General features: G+C 34.9%; 1 protein-coding gene and 1 long non-coding RNA gene across 2 annotated transcripts in view; one reads left to right on the top strand and one right to left on the bottom strand.

The window, feature by feature from the left end:
- The window catches only part of Slc9b1 (solute carrier family 9 member B1), a 108291-nt gene extending 95837 nt beyond the window's left edge, over window positions 1-12454 (top strand). The window contains exon 11 of the mRNA XM_026398139.2: window positions 12345-12454. Coding sequence (XP_026253924.2) covers window positions 12345-12413 — 69 coding nt within the window. The 3' untranslated portion in view covers window positions 12414-12454. The remainder of the gene's footprint in view (window positions 1-12344) is intronic.
- Window positions 12375-22480, bottom strand: LOC113189401 (uncharacterized). The gene is made up of 3 exons (XR_003301653.2): window positions 22396-22480; window positions 16267-16393; window positions 12375-12457 (listed from the first exon to the last, which is right to left on the bottom strand). It is a non-coding gene; the product is annotated as an uncharacterized LOC113189401 (long non-coding RNA).
- Between the last annotated feature and the right edge of the window lie 2230 nt (window positions 22481-24710).

Raw genomic sequence — 24710 nt, 5'->3', positions numbered from 1 at the left:
AGAACTCTGCGATTATGAGCACCAAATAAACTTTTCCTCCTCTAAAATTGTCACCAGATAAACTTTTCCTCCTCTACAATTTTTCTTGTCGAGTATTTGGTCACAACAGCAAAAAAAAGCTGACAAAAAGAGGGGTCATATCTAGAAAATCACTGCCCAAAACAATGTCATGGTGTTTTTCCTATACTTTTTTCTAATATTTTTACTGTTTCAGGTTTTTTTTTTTCGGGGGGGCGGGTTGTTGTTCATTATTGTTGTTGTTTTGAGATGGAGGTCTCGCTACACTGCCCAGGCTGGTCTCAAACCCCTGGTCCGAAGCAATCCTCCCACCTCCACCTTCAGAGGGCTGAAATCACAGGCATGTACCACCACACCTGGTAGTTTCAAGTTTTACTTGAAAGTCTTTAGTTCATTTTGAGTTGATTTTTGTGTATGGTATGAGATAAGGCTCTAACATCATTCTTCTGCATGTAGATATCTGGTTCTTCCAATATCATTAATTGAAGAAATTATCCCTTTTTCCATTGTGTGTTCTTGGTACCTTTGTTGGAAACCAGTTGACTGAATGGATTTGTTTCTGGGCTTTCTATTCTGTTCCACTGATCTGTGTGTCTGTTTTATGGCAGTACTATGCTATTTTGATTACTTTAGTTTTGTAGTATATTTTGAAATCCAGATGGGAGATGGCTCCTGCTTAGTTCTTTTTGCTCAAGATTTGCTATTTGGGGTCTTCTGTGGTTCAATATAAATGTTAGGATTTTTTTCTATTACTTTAAAAACTGACATTGGAATTACACAGGAATTGCAATCAATCTGTTGATTGCTTTATGTAGTATGTACATTTAAAAGCATTAACTCTTCCATCCATGCACACGGGATAATGTTCAGTTTATTTCTGTCTTCTTCAGTTTTTTACATCTGTGTTTTATGGGTTTCAATTTACAGGTATCTCATCAGCTTGGCTAAATTATTCCTTATTATTTTATTTCTTAGTAGCTATTGTAAATGAAGTTCTTTTGTTTGTTTTTCCAGAGAGTGTGTTAGTATATAGAAACATTGCTGATTTTCTTTTATATATATATAAACAAAATAAAGATATATATATATATATATATAAACAAAATAAAGATATATATATATATATATTGTACACAATACCTTTATTTTGTTTATCTGTTTTTATGTGGTGTTGAGGATCAAACCCAGGGCCTTGCATGTGGTAGGCAAGCGCTCTACTGCTGAGACACAACCCCAGCCCCCCCAACCCCATACATTGCTGATTTTCGTATGTTGATTTTGTATCCTGAAACCTTACCGAATTTATTAGTTCTAACAGGTTTATGGAAGAATAGCTAAGGTTTTCTATATATAGGATCATGTCATCTGCACACATGATGTCACTTATTCCTTTCTGATTTGGATGTCTTATATATTTTTCTCTTGCCCAATTGCTCTGATTAGAACTTGCAGTACTATATTGAATAGAAATGGTGAGAGTGGATTTCCTTGATTCCTGTCTTAGAGGAAAATGTTCCAACTTTTCACCATTGAGAATGATGTTATCTGTGGGCCTGTCATGTGTAATTTTTTTAAACTAATTTCTTAGTTGTGGATGAACTTTTATGTATTTACATGCAGTGCAGAGAATTGAACCCAGGGCCTCACACATGCCAGGCAAGCACTCCACCACTGAGCCACAACCCCAGCCCTCCAAAACCTATTTATTGTGTTTGTTGAAGTACATTCCTTCTATATCTAATTTGTTCAGAATTTTTATCATGATGATATTGAATTTTGTCAAATACTTTTTATGCATCTATGGGGATGTTCATATGAGTTTTTTGTCCTTTTTGGTATATTGTATCTATTGACTTGAATGTGTTGAACCATCTTGGGAGGATTTAATCTATTGTTCTTTTTCCATTGCTGACATAGGCAGCTGTCCTTTTGCCTTGCATCCACATCCTGAGCTGACTAGTCAATGAACCAAGCTCAGCTTTTACTCTCCTTTAGCAATATTCCCATACATCCATAGTTACAAGCTAAAAACTTCACTGCCACAATTTTGATGACATGGAGATGTGGGCCAACTGCTCCTACTGCTTCCTTGTTCCCTCCAGTCACTTTCATACCCAGTCCTTAGTGTGCTACTTTCACTTTATTATGGATTGCTGCTAAGCCAGTCTGTCTTTACCGAGCGGTAGGTCTAAGAAAACCAAGTTCATGATGAGAACTTCTAGCCATATGGTCACTTAATGCCCATTGTCAAAAAGGCTATCTCTACCTAACTTCAGTAGCATGCCCAGAGCTATTTTAACCCATTAAGTTCCAGGTTTTCAGTTGTATATAGGTTGATGGGACACATGGGTAAGATGCCGAAAGGGGATGTTGTGTGATTATAGAGCATATAATTATCTACAGAGAGCATGGCCTTGCTAGAGAGCTCTGCAGGACTATGTTGTGATTCTCCTATTGCAGTTTTCCATAAACTCCACAGGGTGTCTTCTCTCATTGCATGTATTTCTAATATCATAGAATTTACTGGTTGTTTGGCCCAAATACGAGGGCTACTTGCACTATAGTCTGAACCAGCAACAGAGCCCTTTTCTTTCCTAAGTTTTTATCAAAGCTGGCAGCCTTCTCTGTCACTTAGCACATGTGCTACCAGTGTCCCTAAATATGTTAATATCTGCCTCCAAAACCTATGAAGTCTGCCTGCTTCTTCATAGTGGATATGCAAGATGCAATAATTTGTCCTCCAACTTAAACATACATGAGACCACTGGACCTCTAAGAATCTTTACTGGGGTGGCAGGGCCCTTAATCTCCAGGGGCGTTTCTGTCACTCTTGGGGATGCATGTGCCTTACCAGGTGTCCAAGATACTCCTTACCTGGACATCCAAGTAAGGATGTCTACTCCTTACTCTTGTGGTCTATTTTAACTGATAAATACAATGGATAAAAATGATATTCTGCAGAATGTCCAGACAGTTCCAAGGTCTGTGTACTACATTATGACAAAGGGTAGAAGAGTTAACATATATATCAAACAAGACTCTAAATATATGCTGTTTTTTTTTCCAGTGACTATAAATTGCTCCTAGCAACTATCCCTCTTTTTATTTAAACTTAAATTTATGTTGTAATTTAAACTTTCTTCTTGATTCTATGAGTTATTTGTAAAGGTTTTATTTGTGTGTTTTTCTTTGTTTTGTGGTGCTGAGGATTGAACCCAGGGCCTTGTGCATGCAAGGCAAGCACTCTACCAACTGAGCTATATCCCCAGCCCCTGGAAAGAGGTTTTTAATTTCTAAAAATTTATGGATTTATTTTGGATAACTTTATTATTGATTTCTAATAATAGTGCTTGGTATTTTGTACATCAACATAAAAAATGATATTTATCTTTAAGCCTAATGTCTTTATAAAATATTTCAAATATTCTTGGAAAGAACAGAAATTCTTTGTTGATTGAAGAGTTCTGTATCATCTCTAGAGACTTACTAATTTTATGTCCACTTGGTTGACTGCTGAGAAGGATGTACTAAAATTTCACTGTATTTGTAGACTTGTCAATTACTCTTCACAGTTCTATTAATTTTTATGTATTTTGATGATTATTAGGTATCTTTTAGAATTGGCATATCTTCCTGGTGAATTTTCACTGGTGTTATTATGTAAGGGGGTGAGTTTGATTTTGGCATTGATCAAAGGAAGAAGATATGACCACAAGGTGGCAGTAGCACCACACAAGATTTATTTGGGTACTCTGTTGACTGTTTATATGAGGTGAGGGGTGGAGAAGCAGGAATGAAGCTGGGAAGCCCTCACTGCAAGAGGCCAAGTAGACAATGAAGCCTGGGGGCCACCACCCTGAAAGCAGGAGTGCAAGGGAACTCCTGGGGGAAAAAGGATCAGAGAGGGAGCATAGGTGTCCCAGTGACGTCACCCAAAGCATGGCAAGGAGTCTCTGGTTAGACAACCTTAAGGGGTAGCAGCAGCTTGGGGTCTTTATTTCATCTGTGGCAAGCAGATTTTGGATAGTCTCATGGGATAAGGAAAGAAAGCAAGCTCTAAAAGGCTAATAATCTGCTTATTTGTGCTGTTTAAGACAATTGGATATATAAGATTTAAGTTTGGTGTGAGGGGGTTTTATAAAATGTTAGTATCTTTAAAATTTGTAATTTTACATATCTATGATATGAGTGTAATAATTCAATACTTGTGTGTTTACAAGTGTAATGATCAAATTATGATAGATAGCATTTCCATCTCCTTAAGCATTTAAAAATAATTTTTGGTTAATTCATAATTGTACATATTATGAAGTACAGTGTGATATATTTCAATAAATGTATACAATATGTACTGATTGTACTGATGTTAATTAGTATTTTCATCTCCTTATCCTTACTTTATGTTTGGAGCCTCTGAGCTCCTCTATTCTAGCTATTCATAAAATATATAATAGTTTATTGAGAACTACAGTTGCTCCACTGGACTAGAGAACACTAGAACTTAATTCTTTCTACCCAACTGTGTTTTAGTACCCATTATCCAACCTCCATATTCATTCCCCATGCCCCTTCTCCATCTCTAGCAGTAATCAATACCACGATTAGCTATCATCCCACACCAGTTAGAATGGCTATTAAAAAAAGACCAACAACAACAAAAATGCTGACAAAGGTATAGAGAAAAGGGAACTCTCATACACATTTGGTGGAAATGTAAATTATTAATACAGCAATATGGAGACAGTGTGGAGGATCTTCAAGAAACTAGAAATATATTCCAGCTATCCAATTTCTGGGTCCATATCCAAGGAAAGTGAAACCAGCATACCAAAGATACCTGCACTCCCACGTGTATTGCAGCACTGTTCATGAGAGCTAAGATATGGAGTCAACCTAGATGCCCATCAATAGATGAATGGACTTAAAAAAAAAAAATTGTACTTACCAGCATGCACAAGTCCTGGGTTCAATTCCCAGCACTGGAAAAAAAAAAAAAAAAGTGTGGTATATATACAAAACCTTATATTCATCAGTCATTTTAAAAAAATAAAAAAGGAATAAAATCCTGTCATTTGGGGTGACATGGGTAGAACTGAAGGACAGGGTGAAAATTAAAAAATAAATAAATAAATAAAATCACAGTTTTATTTATTCCTTATAATCTGGAAATAATTTCCTTCTGTTTAAAAAAAAACTGATTAACTTTGTATGTCCCAGGTAAAGATAAAAGTTATACATATTAATGTACATGTCATGTGAGGCTTCAATTTATGTATACATTGTATAATGTTTAAATCAGGGTAAATACATCTCTCTCATCCAAAAAAAAAAAAAAAAAAAAGATTAGTACTTCATGTTCTCTCTCGTGTGGTAGCTAAAAAAGTCAATGTAGATTAGTGATTGCTAGTGGGCTTTTGAGCTAAAGGGTTTCACTCAGCCTATTGTGAAGAAAAAACCTAGGCATCAAAAGAGACCATTCTTGCTTTATTTATGTAACACAAAGTGACTCTATCCTTTTTCTGCTCAACATTATTCATTTTATTTTACTCATTTTTTAGGTTTATTTTTACTGATGTTTACTGTTAACTCATGTTGGAATTTCCCCTGTATTTATTATAATTACTGATATTTGGCTCTATCTTTTGTGGCACTTTACTTTTTGCCATATTTTCTTCTATATTCTTTTAATATACTTATTTTTAAGTCATTCCAAAGTTCATGTCTCATAATCTGATCAAATTTTTAAAGGTTCCTGTGGTTCCAATGTGAAATTTATTGAATTTATGTAATTTTAGATTTATATTCCCACAATGGTAATTATTCTTCCCATGTTTTTCTTGGTAAATTTAATTTTTATTATTTTTGCTATTGTGAATGAAATATTTCCCATTAGCATTTCAAGGCTTTTATTGCTAATAAATTCTGTATATTCATCTTGTTTCCAAATGCCTTACCAAAATCCCTTTTGTTTTTCTTAAACACTGTTTCCTAAGCATGTAATCACATCAACAAAAAGTTTTCTATTTTCCTATACCTGTACTATTTAATTTTAAAACCTCAGAGTTAAAGACTCAGATGTACTTCTAAGTTTTGAGTTTCTTAAATTTTGAACGGGATTGATTTATATCCTTAGTGTGACTGCAAAGAAATATATGAGGGGACTGATGGAAAATTACAGGAAATTTGAAATTTTGGTGAATTGTTTTTTGACATTTTAATTTTCTCCCTCAATTATGCTATTTATTGCCCTCTCCCCCTTCAATATTATTTTGGAAAATTACAGCCTTATAATAGAAATGAGGATTTGTTAACATTGTGGCTGATCTACTTGACTAGTGTTCTAAGAGAACAGTTGGTCACAAATATGCTTTCTTACCATAATTGCTTGAAAATAGTTTTTTAGTAAGCAATGAATCAAGAATTCAAACCAAAGGAAAGTTAGAGTGATAGCATCTCTGACTGAAAGAAATAGTTAGGGCTGGGGGCTGGGGTTGTGGTTCAGCGGTATAGTACTTGCCTAGCACTGTGTGAGGCCCTCGGTTTAAGCCTCAGCGCCACATAAAAATAAATAAATAAAATATTAAGGTATTGTGTCCAACTACAACTAAAACTTAAATATTATTAAAAATTTCTAAACAGATTTCCAACATCCTTAGAGGCCAAATAAAACTGTGTAACTGCTAATAATTGACTATCTAATTTGTATACTGCATTAAAACAATGCTTACACAGTAACATTACTAAACTGGATTTCTGCAAAAGATAAAACTAGTTGACTTTAACAATAAAGTGAGCTTCCAGTAAGACTATTTTGACAAACTCAAGCCTAGCCTTAGACACGGCAACATAGTTGAAACCTAACAGCCATAGGTGCCCTGTGATCCAACCCAGGTGGAGCAACGGCAATAAGGCAGTCCCAGAATGGGTATGTCTGTGGTTTTTAAGCATTTTTAAATTCTCCCTAAAGGGAGGTGGTCATGTAACATGATTTATGTAATTTAAATCCCCTTGCTTTCTTTAGTTTTCCCTGTATTTTAATAAGTTATGTAGTCAATTACTGTCATTAACCTTGAAAAATGTTTCAACTGAATGGAAAAATTTCCTGCAATAAAGCCTCCACATACCAAAGAAAGAGTCAAAGTATATTCTGCCTAAGTTTTCCATCTGAATATACCATGTTAAGCAACAAGCTTTTAACTATTTAAAGTGGAAAATGTGACCACTAAATGCAGCACATACTCTCGTCTGCCTTCTTATATATCACACACTACTTGATTCAGATTCATCACTAAATATCACTTGTATAATTTGATCATGGTGATATCAAGAACTGTGGTGTGCAGGATCCTATATTAAAGCTGCTATATGTTTAATGTTCATTTTAAATTTATCTTCTGGTCATCTCTCCTGTTTTCAACTGTCACATCTGCTTGTTTACCTGCTTCTAGTAAAATATTATCTGTACTTGTGATCTGCTCAGGAGAAACCAAATGTGTTAGAACTGGATATGAAATAAGAATATGTAGACTATGAAGATGGGGAGCTAAGGAGTTCACCTAGTGCAAACATTAGTAATATCTTACTTGGTCTTCTCCAGATTGGTCATATTGCCCTAAATAACAAAAGTGCAATTGTTAGATGAAGAACCCTGTTAAACAGTGGAGTTTTGAAACTCTCTGGACAGGAAGAGTGTCTGACAGCACATTTCTAATGAAAGACTGTGGGATCACAGTGGGGAAGGCAGAACTAGATAGATCAGCAGTTGGCTTAATTGGCTTCCCATAAACTTATTACAAATTTGGTTACAAAATACAAAAGTACTTCATGAATCATATGAAGCACTGAAGTCAAGGCTGAATTGTAATGTGCTTAACATATACAACTTGCTTAATTATCCACATGAATGAATCATTAATACCTCAAGCCTGCTAACCCTTCTGGATACCTGATGTTTATGTAATGATGGTGCCCATTAGCTGAGTAAGGCATGAGTAGTTCCCTAGGTAAGCAGGAAAGGCAGCTCTCAAAACAATCTTGAGACAGTGTGTTTCCTGAAGCCTCTAGAAACATGTATTTCAAGAGCTAAGTTACTTTTATTGTATCAATTCAGAGGCATTTAATGTCTGTTTCTTAAGATACACATAACAGTATTCTGGGAAGTGGTGGCAACTGTCAATACTACTTATGTAAAAGAATTATTAAAATAACAGCTTGCTACCAGTTCAGGTTTCTGAAAAATTTGCACAGGCAGGAAAATATTTGGCATAGCTCTTTAAACATTTTTAAAATGGAAAATGTGGAGGGGGAGAAACCCTTTATTGTGAGAGTTTAACCATTTTACTTTTTGTGCATTAGAATTACCTTTCTATGACAGAATTCACTTTCAATATTTTAAGTGCTCTTATTTATTTGACAAAATTAAAAGTTGACAATTTCATTTTAGACTACATATTTTCAGAGAAATCTAAGTATGGAAAACACTAGAACATGTTTAGAGACATGTTGCTGAGTTACAGTGAATGGTTTTACAAAAAAAAAAAAAAAAACCAACATTTCATGACCACACACAGACAAGAATATATAAACTTTTGGTAAGGAGGACTTTCTCCAAGTCTTGGGACCAACCTTAGAAAAAATAATTGATTACTCTTGACAGTGAAGCCCTTAAGGGTATTGAATAAAAGTTACAGGGAAAAAAAAAAAAAAGAGAGCAATGTTGTATTTTTCCTTCACTGATAAATGGGAAGAGGAAAGAACAATAATTTTGGACTTCTTAGAAACTACAGGTTAGATTTCTAACTAAAATCACAAGAAAGTTAAGATCAGGCAGTACAGCCTTTTGATATTACATGTAATAAATTCAAAATCCAACTACCATGTTAGTGAAGTGCCAGATACATATAAATGCTCAATAATTATTAGCTTTATTACTGGAAGAATTAAATGCCTGACTCCTGGCACCTCTACATATAAAAAAGAAAACAGTGAACTGAATGGATTGTACCTTTAATAAACAGACACGCCTATAATCCTAACTACTTGGGAGGCTGAGGCAGAAGGATCACAAGTCTGAAGCCAGCCTCAATAACACAGCAAGGTAGTAAGCAACTTAGTGAGACCTTTCTCAAAATAAAAATGAAAAGGGCTGGGGATGTAGCTCAATGGTAAAGCACCCCTAAGTTCAATTCCCAATACCAAAAAGAAAAGAAAAAGCCTAACTTTAGCAGCTATTATTATAAGAACTGTACTGTACATGGTGGTACTGCCTGTAATCCTGGCAGATTGGGAGGCTGAGGCGAGAGGATCGCTAGTTCAAAGCCAGCCTCGGCAATTTAGTGAGACCCTGTCTCTAAATAAAATACAAAAAAGGGCTGGGGATGTGACTCAGTGTATGTTAAAAAGAAAATATTTGTAAATATTTTGAAGATCGTTCATTAAATTTATTTTGAAAATATTTTAATGTTTTGTTTTAATGATTTATACTATTAAAAGAAAAAAGTTTGAACTATTTAACATTTTAATCTGAATTCAGATATGTTTTTATTTCTAACTGACCTCAAATTGCAGCAGCAGGTACATTTAGATATTAAATGTTCTTGCCATCCTACCCCCAGCTGTCACTAGCTCAGACACACAATACATACACACAACGTGCCTTTTGTAAAGTAAACAAATCTTTTATAATGTAAATAACTATTCCTCATTGGAACTTTTTATATCCAGTTTACTTCTTTTTTGAAATCGGGGTATTTATATTAATGAAACAATTTCTATAAAGCAAAAAAGCTTTATAGAAGTGTGAAGGCCAAAGGAAGATAAAATCATTTCAAAGGATCAAAACAAAGCAATATAAAAAATATTTAACAGTGTAGCAAAATTTTAAAGTACGGATTCTGTTGAATTATTAATTATCAAAAGAAACAGTGTTGGACACATTTCTAAATTAATTAAAACCAGAAGTATGGATTTTATTGCCGAAATATACATTAATTCCTTGAAGTCAGAATGAGGCTTGACAGATAACTTCTACATAAATGACTTTGAATATACTAAATATCAAATATAAACAGTAGTGTAGCAAGAAAATAAATTGGCAGAAATAATTATTCAGCCAGTAGTAATAATTAAAACCACCATTTCAAAGATTTTCTATACACAAAGAATGAGAAAATGTTGTTGGAAGATTTTACAGCACACAATTGACCAATCCTAAATCATTACTATTACACTTCTTTCTTCTTCAGTATGAGTGGACCCACATTATCTCCTGTCAATTCATTATGTTTATTGTGGGAACCATCACAGGCAGGAAACTAAAAGGGAAAAAAAAAAAAAAGAATTAGTGTTATTTTAAAAATATGATTAAATAGAAATATTTGTGAAATGTGCTCTCATAAATATCTGTGATATGCTATCATAAAGAAAGCATATCGTGGGGCTGGGGATGTGGCTCAAGCGGTAGCGCGCTCGCCTGGCATGCGTGCGGCCTGGGTTCGATCCTCAGCACCACATACCAACAAAGATGTTGTGTCCGCCAAGAACTAAAAAATAAATATAAAAAAAAAAAAAAAAAAAGAAAGCATATCGTGGGGCTGGGGATGTGGCTCAAGCGGTAACACACTCGCCTAGCATGCACGGGGCACTGGGTTCGATCCTCAGCACCACATTAAAATAAAATAAAGATATTGTGTCCACTGAAAACTGAAAATATTTTTTTAAAAATTACTTAAATTTGGAAATCTGGCACAACTGTCTGTGAGAACGTTAACCTTCACAGCCTGAACTTTATTTTATTAAAAAAATTCTCTCTCTCTCTCTTAAAAAAATAAATAAATAAAGAGCATAGGTTGGGGCACCCATCCTTTAAAAAAAAAAAAAGAAAGCATATCCTTGCTAAAAAAAGAAATTTTATCAGATAGCTTTTCTGAATAATAGATACATTCTGACCGCATTCTGATACCCACAGCAAATCTAACAATCTAAATAACTAACTCATTTGGTTTCGATTTTAAATAAAAATCTGGATGATTCCATATAAGGTTTAAAATGCAATCAACGATAAATTCTTATTCTCTATGAAACTCTAAATTTGAGCTCATCTCTTAAATTATTTAAATTTTAAAATGAAATCTAAATTTAAATTATTCTATACTGTTTTTTTCACTGTAAAGATTATGTATACCATGGGATTTTTGAAAAAAATTTAATGAAAAAAATTTCACTCATAATCTATCAGATTTATGTAACATTTTGTGCATTTACTGTGTATTCACATTTTTAAAAACTAGGATCATTCTATAATATGCTTTTCTATCTTGTATTAAATCAGGATCTCACATCACTAAATATTCCTTAAAAACATGATTTATAAAAGAGTCCTAATTTTCTATCATTTGTATTATGCTGTACTTTAATTGTTCTATCATCAGATAGTTTCTAAATTTTATTATAAAACATGCTGTGATGAAGAATTGTACTTATAATCTTAAATAACCTATGATCAAAGAAAACAGATTTCATTAACTACTTATAATACTCATTACTCCAAACTCCTCCTTTTATTAAAAATCATCAGTAATTATAGCTCCCATTTCCTAGCTCATCTTAAGTAGGACAATTTATAAATATAATTTTACTAATTTCTCAAAAATATCTGCAATGTTGATATAGTAACAGTTTTGTTTTGTTTTTGTTTTTGTTTTTTTGAATGCTGAAAATTAGAGATTAAAAATGAAATAATTTACAGCTGGGCATAGTGGCACATGCCTATAATCTCAGCAACTCCAGAGGCTGAGACAAATCAAGGCCAGTCTAGGCAATTTAGTGGACCCTATCTCAAAATAAAAAATACAGGCTAAGGATGTAGCTCAGTGGTAAATACCACAGGGCTCAAACCTCAGAACCAAAAAAAAGTAACTTGTCCAAAATTGACAACTTGCCTAACTTGCCCAAGTGACAGGCATTAGATTTATACACTATTCTGACTTCAATGCTTAAGCTCTTTTTACTAAACCTATATCCTCTCTCAAAAATTAAGTGTATTTTAAAACATATGTTCCTCTAGACAGTGATGAGCATTTATTTATTTATTGTTCTAACTTTTCTAATGTAAGTAGACTACTAAGGGAAAAAAATCTCTCACAGAACCTCAAAACTGGTACTTAAGAAACAAAACAATTCTTAACTCCACAAAAGTTCATTGTACAGGTAAACAGACATCTTACCGTCTTTGAACGCCAACACCTACAATAAGCTGCTTTAGTAAGACACAAATCTTCAATGTTTATTTCATTCACCACTTTAGGGTTTTCCTTTTGTATTTTAAGATTTATCAAGCTATCCTTCTGTTGTTTTTTCTTCGGGAAGAATGGACGGACTGCAAGGTAGCCAAGTAGTGCAAGTACACCAAGGAAAGGCAATAACCGAAGCCATTCTGAAACTAAATATGTACATATTTGTCAGAATCTGTGTGCTTATGTTAAAAAAAAATGCAAAATAGCATGTCTAGTTGGGTCCTTGAGCTTACTCTTTATCTGCTACTCTCACATTAATTTCTCATTTAACTTACCTGTAAAATAGAATAAATCACACGATAAACCCAGTTCTATCTAGGACTATCTTATTTATGAGATAAATTAAGACTCATGAAACTGGAAATCTTATTTTCAGAAACCTATTTTAAATGTCATTGTACCCATTAAGTATATTTGTGTTTGTCTTTACTTTTATCAGGAATTACATTAATCATAATTATAAATAAAACTCAGTGTGATACATTTAAGTTTAAAAAACATTTTCATTCTTCTCTCCTTAATACCATGTTTAAAATCATATAACAATATTCATAAAATTTTTACCTCTGATTTATAATTTTAGATTAGGAGTATCTTCAAATGCTTCAACTTACTTTTTTGGGTAAATGTTTCTGAAGAATACCAAAATGTTATGTAAAATACACTATCTTAATGAATTAAAACTTGCATATATTCAATGTTCTCATTTTACTCTTTGGAGTACCTAGCCTGTCTTAAGACAGGGGATTATCCCAAATCTTTTATCATGTTGGATTAGGCCCCAACTTCCTTAACAAGTCTCCTAAAGTGCAAGAAATAAAATATCAATAAAGTATCAATAACTAGGATGGATTCAAACTAAAAAGCTTCTTCTTAGCAAAAGAAACAATGACATGAAGACAGCCTATAGAGTGGGAGAATATCTTTACTACACACACATCAGATAGAGCACTAATCTCCAGGATATATAAAGAACTCAAAAATCTTAACACCAAAAAAACCAAATAACTCAATCAATAAATGGGCTAAGGAGGTGAACAGACACATCTCAGAAGATATATAAGCAATCAACAAATATATTAAAAAAATTCAACATCTTTAGTAATGAGAGAAAGGCAACTCAAAACTAAGATTTCATCTCATGCCAGTCAGAATGGCAATTATCAAGAATACAAGCAATAATAAGGGTTGGCAAGGATGTGTAGGAAAAGACACACTCATACATTGCTGGTGGGACTGCAAATTTGTGCAACCACTCTGGAAAGTAGAATCCAAAGATTCCTTGGAAATCTGGGAATGGAACCTTCATTTGACCCAGCTATCCCATTCCTCAGTCTATACCCAAAGGACTTAAAATCAGCATACTATAGTAGCACAACCACATCAATGTTTATAGCAGCTCAATTCACAATAGCTAAACTGCAGAACCAACCTAAATGCACTTCAACAGATTAATGGATAAAAAAAATGAAATATTACTCAGCATTAAAAGAGAATAAAACTATGGCATTTGCAGGTAAATGGATGGAGTTGGAGAATATCATGCTAAGCGAAGTAAGCCAATCCCCAAAAGCCAAATGTTTCTCTAAGAATGGGAGAATATGTTTACCACACACATACCAGATAGAGCACTAATCTCCAGGATACATAAAGAACTAAAAAAAAAAAAAAAAAAAAAAAACCCAATCAATGACCAATAATTGGGGAGGAGGGAGCATAGGAAGAATGGAGGAACTTTGGATTGGGCAAAGGGGGGGGGGGCAGGAAAGATGGTGGAATGAGATGGACATTATTACCCTAAGGTACATGTATGATTACATGAAAATGGTTCGACTTTTTTTCATGTACAACCAGAGAATTGAAAAGTTGTGCTCCATTTGTGTACAATAAATGCAAATGCACTCTGCTGTCATGTATAACTGAGTAGAATAGATTTTTTAAAATTTTTAAAAAGAAAATTAAACACGGAAAAAAAAGAAGATAGGGAATATAACAAGTGATCTAAATGAAAATGGTTCTCTATGCCTATAGAGATAAACATATAAGGAAACCAAGACAAACATTTCAGCACACAATTATCAAAAGCCTGCTAATATTCTACAGAGAATCCTTTATGTTTGTGATGAGTTATATTTTTTAAATATATATTTATTTTAGTTGTAAATGGACCTTTATTTTATTTATATGCAGTACTGAGACCCAAGGCTCACACATGCTAGGCAAGTACTCTACCACTGAGCCACAACCCCAGCCCCTCCTGATGAGTTATATTTAATTTCTTTCACTGAGTGCCTATCTTACTAGGCACTATACAGAAATATCCTAGTTAAGAGAAAAACAGGATTATGTGCCAAGAAATGCTAATAAATATGCTAATAAATATTAATGATGAATAAACAGACTATGTTAAGAATACAACTGTACTAACTCATTTAACACCATTTATTATTTAACTATTTAATTGTAACATTATTATTCCCATTTTACATGTGGGTAAACTGTAGCCTAGCAGGCTTAGTCCTGAAAATCTAAATCCAAAACTTGTTTTAAATCATTGTGAATCAAATCCAACAGATATAAAATTAAATCTATTTCTCTCTTGGTAAAAAACTACTCTCAATTTTCTTACTATTTAACTACTGAAAGAAACATTGGCTAATACTGATACTTCCAAAATGAAATTTTGATATAGCGCCATGCCAAAGAGATCTAAATGAAACCTACATACATACCATCTATATGATATTGCTTGGTACAGAGAAGATACACAATAAATGGCAGTTTGAAAAGTGATTGCAGAGACTGGAGAGGAAGCAGGAGCAACTCCTTTGAAAAAAAAACATTTTGCCAAATAAACTTGGCAATGTTCTATGGTAGAATTGGAGATGTAATCTGTTACCAGAATGAAGCTCTGTAAGGGTAAGAACCTTGTCTTCTCATCAGCTGCTACAGTCTCATAACCAAAAAGGAGACACCCCATGAAGATTATTTAATGAACTAAAGTTCTGTGCATGAAATAGAACTGTTTCTTGGGGTTAGAATCTTTGTATAGATCTGTGTTGTCTAATATGTTAGCCATTAGCCACCACCTTGTTTTGATTTGTATCTTAACATTTTAAGCAAGTATGGTAATCATGTACACAACTGCCTTGAGTTTTCAAGAAGAGGTGGCAAAATGGGGAAGTACCAGAGTTGGCTTAGAGGGAGGAGGAGATGGGGGAAAAAAAATAGGGCAAGGCACATGCCTTTACTGTGGTTTCCATGGAAAAGGCAAGGCAGGACAGGGTAAACAGCTTCTACTGACTAGCTGGAATCATTTTAGTGGATTCCAGGCAAAAGGAGTGGTTTTTACTAGTCTCTTATCTATCCCCAGGGTGATTTAGGGAAGGGGAAATACTGGCTTAATGTAAAGGAGTTAGATAAAGGAGGTGGTTGGGAGTATAGGCTTTGGATTGGTTGGTTAACATATGGTAAGTTTTCTCTGAGGCAAATTGTTTAATATCTCTAGGAATTAGATAGAGGCAGAGTCTAATACTCTGCCTGGGAGAGACAGACTTTTCACGGACAGCAAGGTCCCCAAAATGTCAAGGTCTCATAAAATATAACATGATTACTATACACATTCAACTTCTAAGACACACTGGACACCTTTCAGGAGCTCAATATCTACATATAATCATTGACTACCATAATAAATAGCACAGAGAACATTTCCATCCCACAAACTTTTTTAAAAACAGCATTGTTTTAAATAGTTCCATTAAATTTCCAACTCCATAGCACAGCAAGACTACTTTCCCAGCTTCAATTCTCACCAAACATCCCCTCCCTCACACACCCAAAGCCAGCCAAAGCTATTGCCTAATAGCAGTCTTTGCAGATGGAATTTCTTCTACAAAAATGCTTCTACCTCTCATTTACCTATTTATATGGTAAGACTAGGTTCAAATATTACCTCTTCCAGAAGACTTCTTTGGTTTCACAACATAGAATCAATCACTTCCTCCTATGCTTCCAAGCACCTTTCTTCATATTTCTGCAATCACACTACTTTGTGTCTAAAGTTGTCTCTTTATATAAACCTGGAGAGGAAAGGAGCCATGTTCTTAGCCCAAAGTGGATGCCTTATCTATGTTAATAAGTGACTTACTGAATGAAGGAAGAGCACAATGTCAGTCCCTTTCTCACTCATGGTACTGATTTGTAATTTTTACTTACACTTAACTTCTAGATCAGCAATCAATGTTTTAGGTTTTGTCCCCCTCATCCAATGCAGATGTTGAATTGGTGGTCATGCAATAAATGTTTGTTGAATGTAGAATATCAGTAAATATTATTCTACATATTATAAGAAAGTTACAAGAGGCTAAACTGTCAAAAAGCAAATGAATAAGAATGTAAAGATAAAAATCTTAACTTTGGACTCTTAAATATAGCTCTTTTAATCTTAATCCACAAATCTCAGGGAACAAATAGTATTAATTGTTTTAAAATCTACTTCACAAAATGTTGAACATGTAATTCCTTGGTAAAACACTGCTCTAAAATAATATAATAAGAGGTGCTATTATCTCCTACAATAAAGTAATAACTTATAAAACAGTCTGAGTGAAATCTACTTTTTGAAATGGTATAAGTCCAAAACTATATACCCTCTAAAACTATAAAACCTCATGAACATGGACAGTAATGTGACAGTATTAAAGATACAAAATTACAGATACAATCCTATGACAAAGGAGTAGTCCATCCTCTATCAAATACAAACCTACTAAAAAGGATTACAGGCCAGGCAAGGTGGCACATGCCTATAATCCCAGCAACTCAGGAGGCTGAGACAGGAAGATCATGAGTTCAAAGCCAGCCTCAGCAACTCAGTAAAGCACTAAGAAACTCAATTAGACCCTGTTTCTAAAAAAAAAAAAAAAAAAAACAATACAATAAAGGGTTGGAGATGTAGCTCAGTGGTTGAGAGCCCCTGAGTTCAATCCCTGTACCCCTCCAAAAAAAAAAGCATTACAGTACTGTGTAATGTGGCAATCATATATAAGATACAGAGGAAGAAATGAGTAATTCATTGCTGAAATGAACAAAAACGTTATTGGTTTTGACAACCAGGTTTCTGAAAGATGAGTAAGATTACAGAAGCTCATACGCAAATGAAAGGAGGAATTACATTCTATGCAAAGGAAATAGCATTGGCAAAGGCACATAGATGACAGTCATGAAAGGTTTGGAAAACTAACTGCCATGGTATTGCTGGAATACAATGAAACCCAAGAGGTGTTTGGCACCCAGCAGGTGCCATGTGATGAAAATTTCTGATATGCATCAGATAATCGGAAATCTATTCCATGCATAATAGGAAACCACAGACATATTTAAATATTAATTTACTTGGAAAATGATTCATTAATGAAATTAAGCTGGTATCTGTTGGAAGATAAGAGGATGGCCATAAGGAAGAACAGAGAGGGATGATGGTAGGAAAACAAGAGGCAAGACAACTTATTAGAAATACAGTGAAATAGCCCAGAAAAAAATGATCCCAGCTGAAACTAGGATACTGGCACATTAAAGCAGAGAAGAGGGTACAAACTGTAAGAAACTATCTATTGGGATTCCCTTGAACAATTGTGTTTGTGCACATTTTCTGAGGATAGACCATGGCTTTCATCAAAATCTCAAGATATAGATATCTCAAGATATTCACCAAGAATAGATCTATTATCAACACAAAATTTAAGAACCACTAACTCAAGTAGTAAAATCAATAGGCTTTGGTTAAGTTAGTTATGGGCATGAGATAAATGGAAGAAGTAAAGATCCTTTCATTTCATAGATAGATGGTGATATCTAATAAAAACAACCCATCCCCAAATATATAAGAAAGGTGGCTTTAATAAAAACAACCCATCCCCAAATATATAAGAAAGGTGGCTTTAATAAAAACAACCCATCCCCAAATATATAAGAAAGGTGGCTTTAAACAGGAAGAGAGAGTGCAGGAGACGTACAAAAAAGGGGAAAACGATGCATCAGCATCCTTAATCCATTAAGTCCCAAGATTTCATGTTAACATTTTGATGAAATTTATACAAGTGCATTAAAATAAACTGAAGATCATAATCTAGCATACACATGTAAATATTAGTATATTTTGACTATATTCTTACTTTATATAGTTATATATTATATGATTATATTATACTATATTCAGCTTTTTATAGGTATTCCAGATCTGGGATGATAGGCAAAAAAATAGGTTAAAGAACATAAGGGAGAGACTAATGGTCCACAAATAGCAACAAAAAAGTAAGGAGGTAATACTGCACTGATGAATGGCAGAGGCTTTAAAAGAAGACAGAGCTTTCTTTGAAAGGGTGAAGATATTTTCTACAAAGAAATTGAGCAAAAGAAAATGGCAATTCTCTGCTTTCTCCAGAGAAAAGGATAAAAACAGAATACTCCAAGAGCTACAAGTGGTTTACTCAGGTGAGTTTTGTTTCACTTATATCAAGGTAGTGCCTCTATGAGAAGTACCAAGGATTTAGGAGACAAGCCAGGATGAGAAGATGAAAATCTGAAAGATGATTAGAGGTTGGGGAGAGATGCATTTTTGACAACTAAGTGACATAGATGAAACTAGCTAATCTCAACATTTAATCCATTTTAAAAGCACCCAGTTAGGCAGCATTTTGTTTACTCATTTGAATGTAAAAGGGTTGAGTCTTCTTAAATTTTATTAAATATTTCACTTCCAATAGACTTTCTTACTTTATATGAAGATCACCTGTTTCTAATATTAACATTACAAGTGTAATTAATATTAGTGTTTCTAATATTATTACAAGTGTCCTAACATTTATATGAAACTTCTATAACCTACTATTTAATAAACAACAACAAGACTAACAAGGTAAAAGAACCAGAGTACCATCAGAGAAACAAAATCAAGACAGGAAAAACATGTCAAAGTAACTTGAATAGCAAGCAATTTTGTTTTTCATGTGATGAAATGTTTTATTCATAAAATGGTTAACATTCAATAATATCGACATTTTCTCTGGTTCATGGAGATACAGAAACTATTAGACATTGTCCTTTTGGAGGTCAATCAAGGAATGTTGATTAAAAGTACAAATGTGTATATCTTACTCTCCAGAAATTACATTTCTAAATACCTGATCTAAAAAATTAATTTTTTCTCAAATCAGACAGATTTATGGTAGAATAGCACTCAATTTAACAACAATTTTCTCAACTGTTGAAAGAAATTATCTCCTTAAGCCAACAGAATTAGGTTTCAGAAGGGGCAGATTCAACCTTTTATATAGTGACATACACTAGCTCTAACACCCTTATTCCTGATTAAGCTATAAAAACAAATACTTTTTTTTTTTTTTTTTTTGGTGCTAAGGATTGAACCAAGGGCTTCAAGCATGCCAAGCACACACTTTACTGCTGAGCCACAAATATTATTATAAAAACATGTCCCCAACTCTTATTATTAAAAAGATTTTTAAAAGTACACATAAACATATCTGGATCTCAATGAGAAATGATATTCTAAGAAACCAGGACAATTTGTTTCCCATTTCAGATTTGCAAAAGATTACCATAAAAATAATATTGACAACTTGGTTGATGTTGATTTTATGACTTTTTTGTGTATAATTTACAGCTAAGACACAGAAATGATTTCTATTTCTTAACTGTAGAAGAGATGAAAGTAAAATACTATCACTGAATGACTTTACTATTATCACTTGAAACCTAATATAAACTATGTTAGGATAAAGGGTTAGTAAAATAAATGATCAATTTAAAAATCTGTTTCCTTCTATTATGAATAAAACAGTGTCTTAGTTTCTAGAACACTGCCTGGCCCACAATAGATGCTCAATAAATACTTAATGACTTGAGTTTTAAATTGCAAAACAATTATATGGAAGAAAATGTTTAAATGAGATCCAAACTGTTCTCCACAAGGGCAATACAATCCTTAATTACACTGACTTTTAAATACAGACTAATTAGAGAGGAAAGAAAACTTAAAAAAAAATTAAGTTATGATGAATACAATACCTTTATTTTTATGTGGTGCTGAGGATTCAACCCACTGCCTCACAAGTGCAAGGCAAGTGCTCTACCACTGAACTACAAGCCCAGCCCGAAAAGAAAACTTTTTTATAACAGTAATCATATAAGTATTTTCCCAAATTCTCAAAAAACTTCCTAAAATAAAACTATGGCCTTTCAAAAATAACCTTTACTATTTACATGTAAATAAGTGAAACTCAATTCTTTTGTTTGAACTTAATGATCTTTTATGCTTTCACATTTTGTTCCACTTTCTTTTAAAATAGAGGTATAAGTTACATAAAATAACAGGGGTTAGCTCTGTGTTGTGACAATGCATCCCTCTAGCCTCTACTGAAAATGTGTGAAAATATTTGCATAAAAATATGTAAAATATTTCCATCTCCCTAGAAAGTATTCTCTTGCACTTTTCTACTCCTCTAACACATATTTTCACAATCACAGCTTCTTTCACACATCAGAAAGTTTTTGAAACTCATACAGTGGATCAGGAATTCGTTCCTTTTTATGTATCATAATTTGTTTATCCACTTTTCTTTTGGTAGATACTTGGCTGCTTCCAATTCAGGGAGTTTTACAAATAAGGCTACAATGAACATACACACATATGAAACTTTTATGGCTGTATGTTTTCAACTCTTTCACTTCTGCTCAGTGGCAGAGTGCTTGCCCGGCATGTGTGAGGCACTGGATTCAATCCTTAGCACCGCATAAAAGTAAAATAAAGGCATGCTGTCCATTTACAACTATTAAAAAAAAAAAAAAAAAAAAAAACTGTTCAATGGCCCCTTCTGGATAAATAACACTAATGATTTTACATTTGTTCACTCATCTATTTGTGTTACCCTAGGAAATGTTATTAAAATCCCCACTGGTTTAAGAGTAAAATCTGTAAGTTTCATAGCTAGCTTGTAAACTGGAAATATGTTGTTTTCTGACTTTTGAATGGGACTATTTTATTGTTGCAGTTCTATTTCAAAGGTTTATGTGATGAAAAGAATGTTTTTAAAAATCAAGGTATTGGAATATACTGTACTTCCAAACGGCAGTACCACACTTAATGTCTTAAAGCATTACTCTTGAAAATGTAACATAAAGATGGGTTGTTGCTGATAGATAAGAATTGTCTGTAAATTGTATGTGGTAATTAAGGAAGTCCATATGTTTTCTAAGAATGCAGAGTCATCATGAGAGAGCCAATTGCTTCTAAAACCTGTTAGAGCTAAACAGAAAGATTACAAGCAACAATAATGGAAACTTTTAAAGTTTTTTGCTTCTAATTTTCATTGAAAAAATGGGATTTTTTAAAAGTCTCTTTTAGACATAAAAAAAATTAACTGAAAGGCTGTCATCCAGTCACACCAGCCTTCGAACACTTTCTAGCTAAGGCATCTTTCCTCCAACTCAAGTTACCCCAACTGCTCCCAAGACTGTAGTAAAGAAAGTGACCTCAAACGCCCCCAGGATAGGTCAACTCTACCCTTTGGGATGGAGGTCATTTCATAATTTCATCACTAAGTGAAACAATTACATGGATGCCTGTACTTATCTCCCATCACTCGCTTCCACCCACACGCTCGGAGAGAGCCGAAGCCGCCCGTTAACACAGCGCCTCGGAAAACGATGACTTAAACCCGGTTGAAACAAAGGACACTGCAGAGAGCGACGGATGAGTAGCGCAGGAAATGAGACTGGCGCTCTCCTGACTCAGCATTTTCAGTAAAGCCTCGGCTCTAGCCACAGTAGGACACCGAAGACAACGGGGTCACAAGAACCTCGGAAATCAAGTACCTAGACGCGGCCTCGCTAAAGCTCCAGACGCTGCTGCGCCGGCGCAGGCAGGGTCACGAGATCACGTGCCGCTCCTCCAGCTTCGCCCCGCCTCTAGCACAGGGGTTTCTACACTTCTCCCCCTTCCCCCTCTCGCGGGGGGGGGGGGGAGAGCTTGTAAGGATGGGGACTGGCTGATGGGGAGGGTTACCTGTGAGCCGGGCGAAGCCGGTAATGCTCTCCGGGACTGGGAGCCGCTTAAGATAAGCCGGGAGCTGCACCTTCACGATGCGGGCCACGCTCTCAAGTACCATCCTGGCCAGCGGCGTCAGCTCCTCTCCGAGCCCCCTCCGCACTCCGGCTGGGCTGCCGCGCCTGCGCCGAGACGGAAGCGGCCGGCGGGCGCTCACGGCCTGAGTCGGAGCGCGGGCGGGGCGGAGGGGCCCCGGGAAAAGAGGTGACCAGCCCGGCGCCGATTGGTAGTGGGCGAGTGACGTGCGGGCGCGGCCCTCCCTAGTCGCGGGAACGCGTGGGTCGTGAGGCGCTCCTTAGAATCTCGATTTCAAAGAGTCCCCTCTCTTTGGGCCTCTTACATTTGTAGACCCTGGAGGTCCGCAGGTAAGGTGTCGCGTGCTATGAAATTAAAGCATGTGAGAGTGCTTTCTCAAACCAGAAAGTGCCTTGCAAAAGTGAGTTTCTCACGCCGTCTTTGTTTCGGCCCCTTCTTCCCATGATAGGTTAAATACCAGAGCACCCCCACCTCGCCCTAAGGTGCCCAATCCTGTTGCCTCACCCTACAAGGCTGGTTCTTCGAAAAACAGAAAAAAGAAAAATTAAAATACTCTATCCCACCCGACAACTGCTTACAGTCCTGCACCTCCGCAACTTAGTGCAAACCTGCTCCAGAGTTCTAAGGTCTTTGTCTTTTCCACAAGACCTGTAATAGTCATTCTTCATGTATTTTTAGTTCCATCTGCACATCAGTCCTTAGGTCAACTAAAACACTTAAAACAAGTCGTTAAAGAGTATAAAGCCTTAGGACTTCTGCCAAAATCTGAAGTATTCGTGGTCTTAAATGTTGCCTATTTTTACTAATATCTAAAAAAGATTTGAAGGGTGGAAAGAGACATCTGCAGTCCTTTGAAACATCTTCCTTTGTCATTACTTTGTTTCATATTTTGGCTGAAGTCAAAATATCCAAAGAAATGCGCTTGTTGGGTGCATGATGTAATATCTTAATACCGTTCTTCATTATTTGCAGTTCTTCTTTGGATCAACAACATACAATACCAAAGAACTGCAAGTCAGTATTGTATAATACAATATTTCATTTTTTCATGAATTAATGGAACAACCGGTTGTAAGAAATGCTTTTTTCTCCCTTCTCCGTGATATTTTACTTTTATTTTAAAGGGAAGGAATTTTTCCCCCCCTAAAGGGAAGCTCTATCACTGAGGCACATCCCCAGCCATTTTATGTTTTATTTTGAGACAGGATCTTGCTAAGTTGCCCAGTCTAGCTAGCCTGGAACTTGCAATCCTCCAGCATCATCCTCCTGAGTAGCTGATTTTACAGTCATTTGCCATCATGCTTGGCTAGGAATTTTTCTTATAAAGGGACCTTTCATTCTCTGAACTGTTTAAAGTCTGTGATTATCTTTCACTAATACACACATACATCCATATACAGGTATGTGTATATGTATACAGGTTAAAAATATATGTAATACACATGCATATTTTTATTATATTACATATGTATATTATATACATACGTTATAAATTATATAGTTTTAACCCGTTACAATATATATTAGCTTTAACATTATACACACACACACACACACACAGTTTTAACCTGTTCAAAACTGTCAAAATTACAGTGGAAATTCCACAAAGATGTTTAAAGGCAGATTCCTCCCATTCACTAGCTAAGGTAATATAAATTATGATATACAAAGTGATGATTGAAAGATTGGTTTTTACATTATTATTTACTTTTGGGAGTTTACTTTTGGTTTGAGGGAAGAAGGAACTTGAAAGCTTATTTAACCTGAAAATGATGGAACTCAGACTCCAACACCCTTGCCAACTGGATTGGTTGTTATCATTTAATCTCTGCAGGTCAGATAAGAGGCATCTCTGGGAAGGTGGTTCAGGTGTAGGGGTAGGCTAGAAATAGGGTGGTTTAAGGGAAGATAAGCTTGGAAAATGCCATTAAGTATTTGTTTTCCTGTCAATCAGAGGCTTTGTCATCTCAACAAGGGCAAAACATGCTGTGTTGAATGATGTTCTTAAGGTTTCTAAGAGTTTCTTTTCCTAAGAAACTGAAAAACAGATAACCTCAATTTAGAGACATAGTAAAAAATAAATGCTCAAGGGCCAAGTGTACAATTCAATGTAACCACCAGCTGTGTCAATATATACAATATGTCTGTCCAACACCCAAGAGGCCTTCCTTGTGCCCTTCACCGCCACCACCACTGCAGTTCTGTTTTGCTTAGTATGTTTTTGAACTTAATATAAA

The sequence above is a fragment of the Urocitellus parryii genome, chromosome 10, assembly GCF_045843805.1.
Source record: "Urocitellus parryii isolate mUroPar1 chromosome 10, mUroPar1.hap1, whole genome shotgun sequence".
Classification (NCBI taxonomy): Eukaryota; Metazoa; Chordata; class Mammalia; order Rodentia; family Sciuridae; genus Urocitellus; species Urocitellus parryii.
Note: the sequence above shows the minus strand (reverse complement) of the source record. Positions and strands in the feature narration are given on the sequence as shown.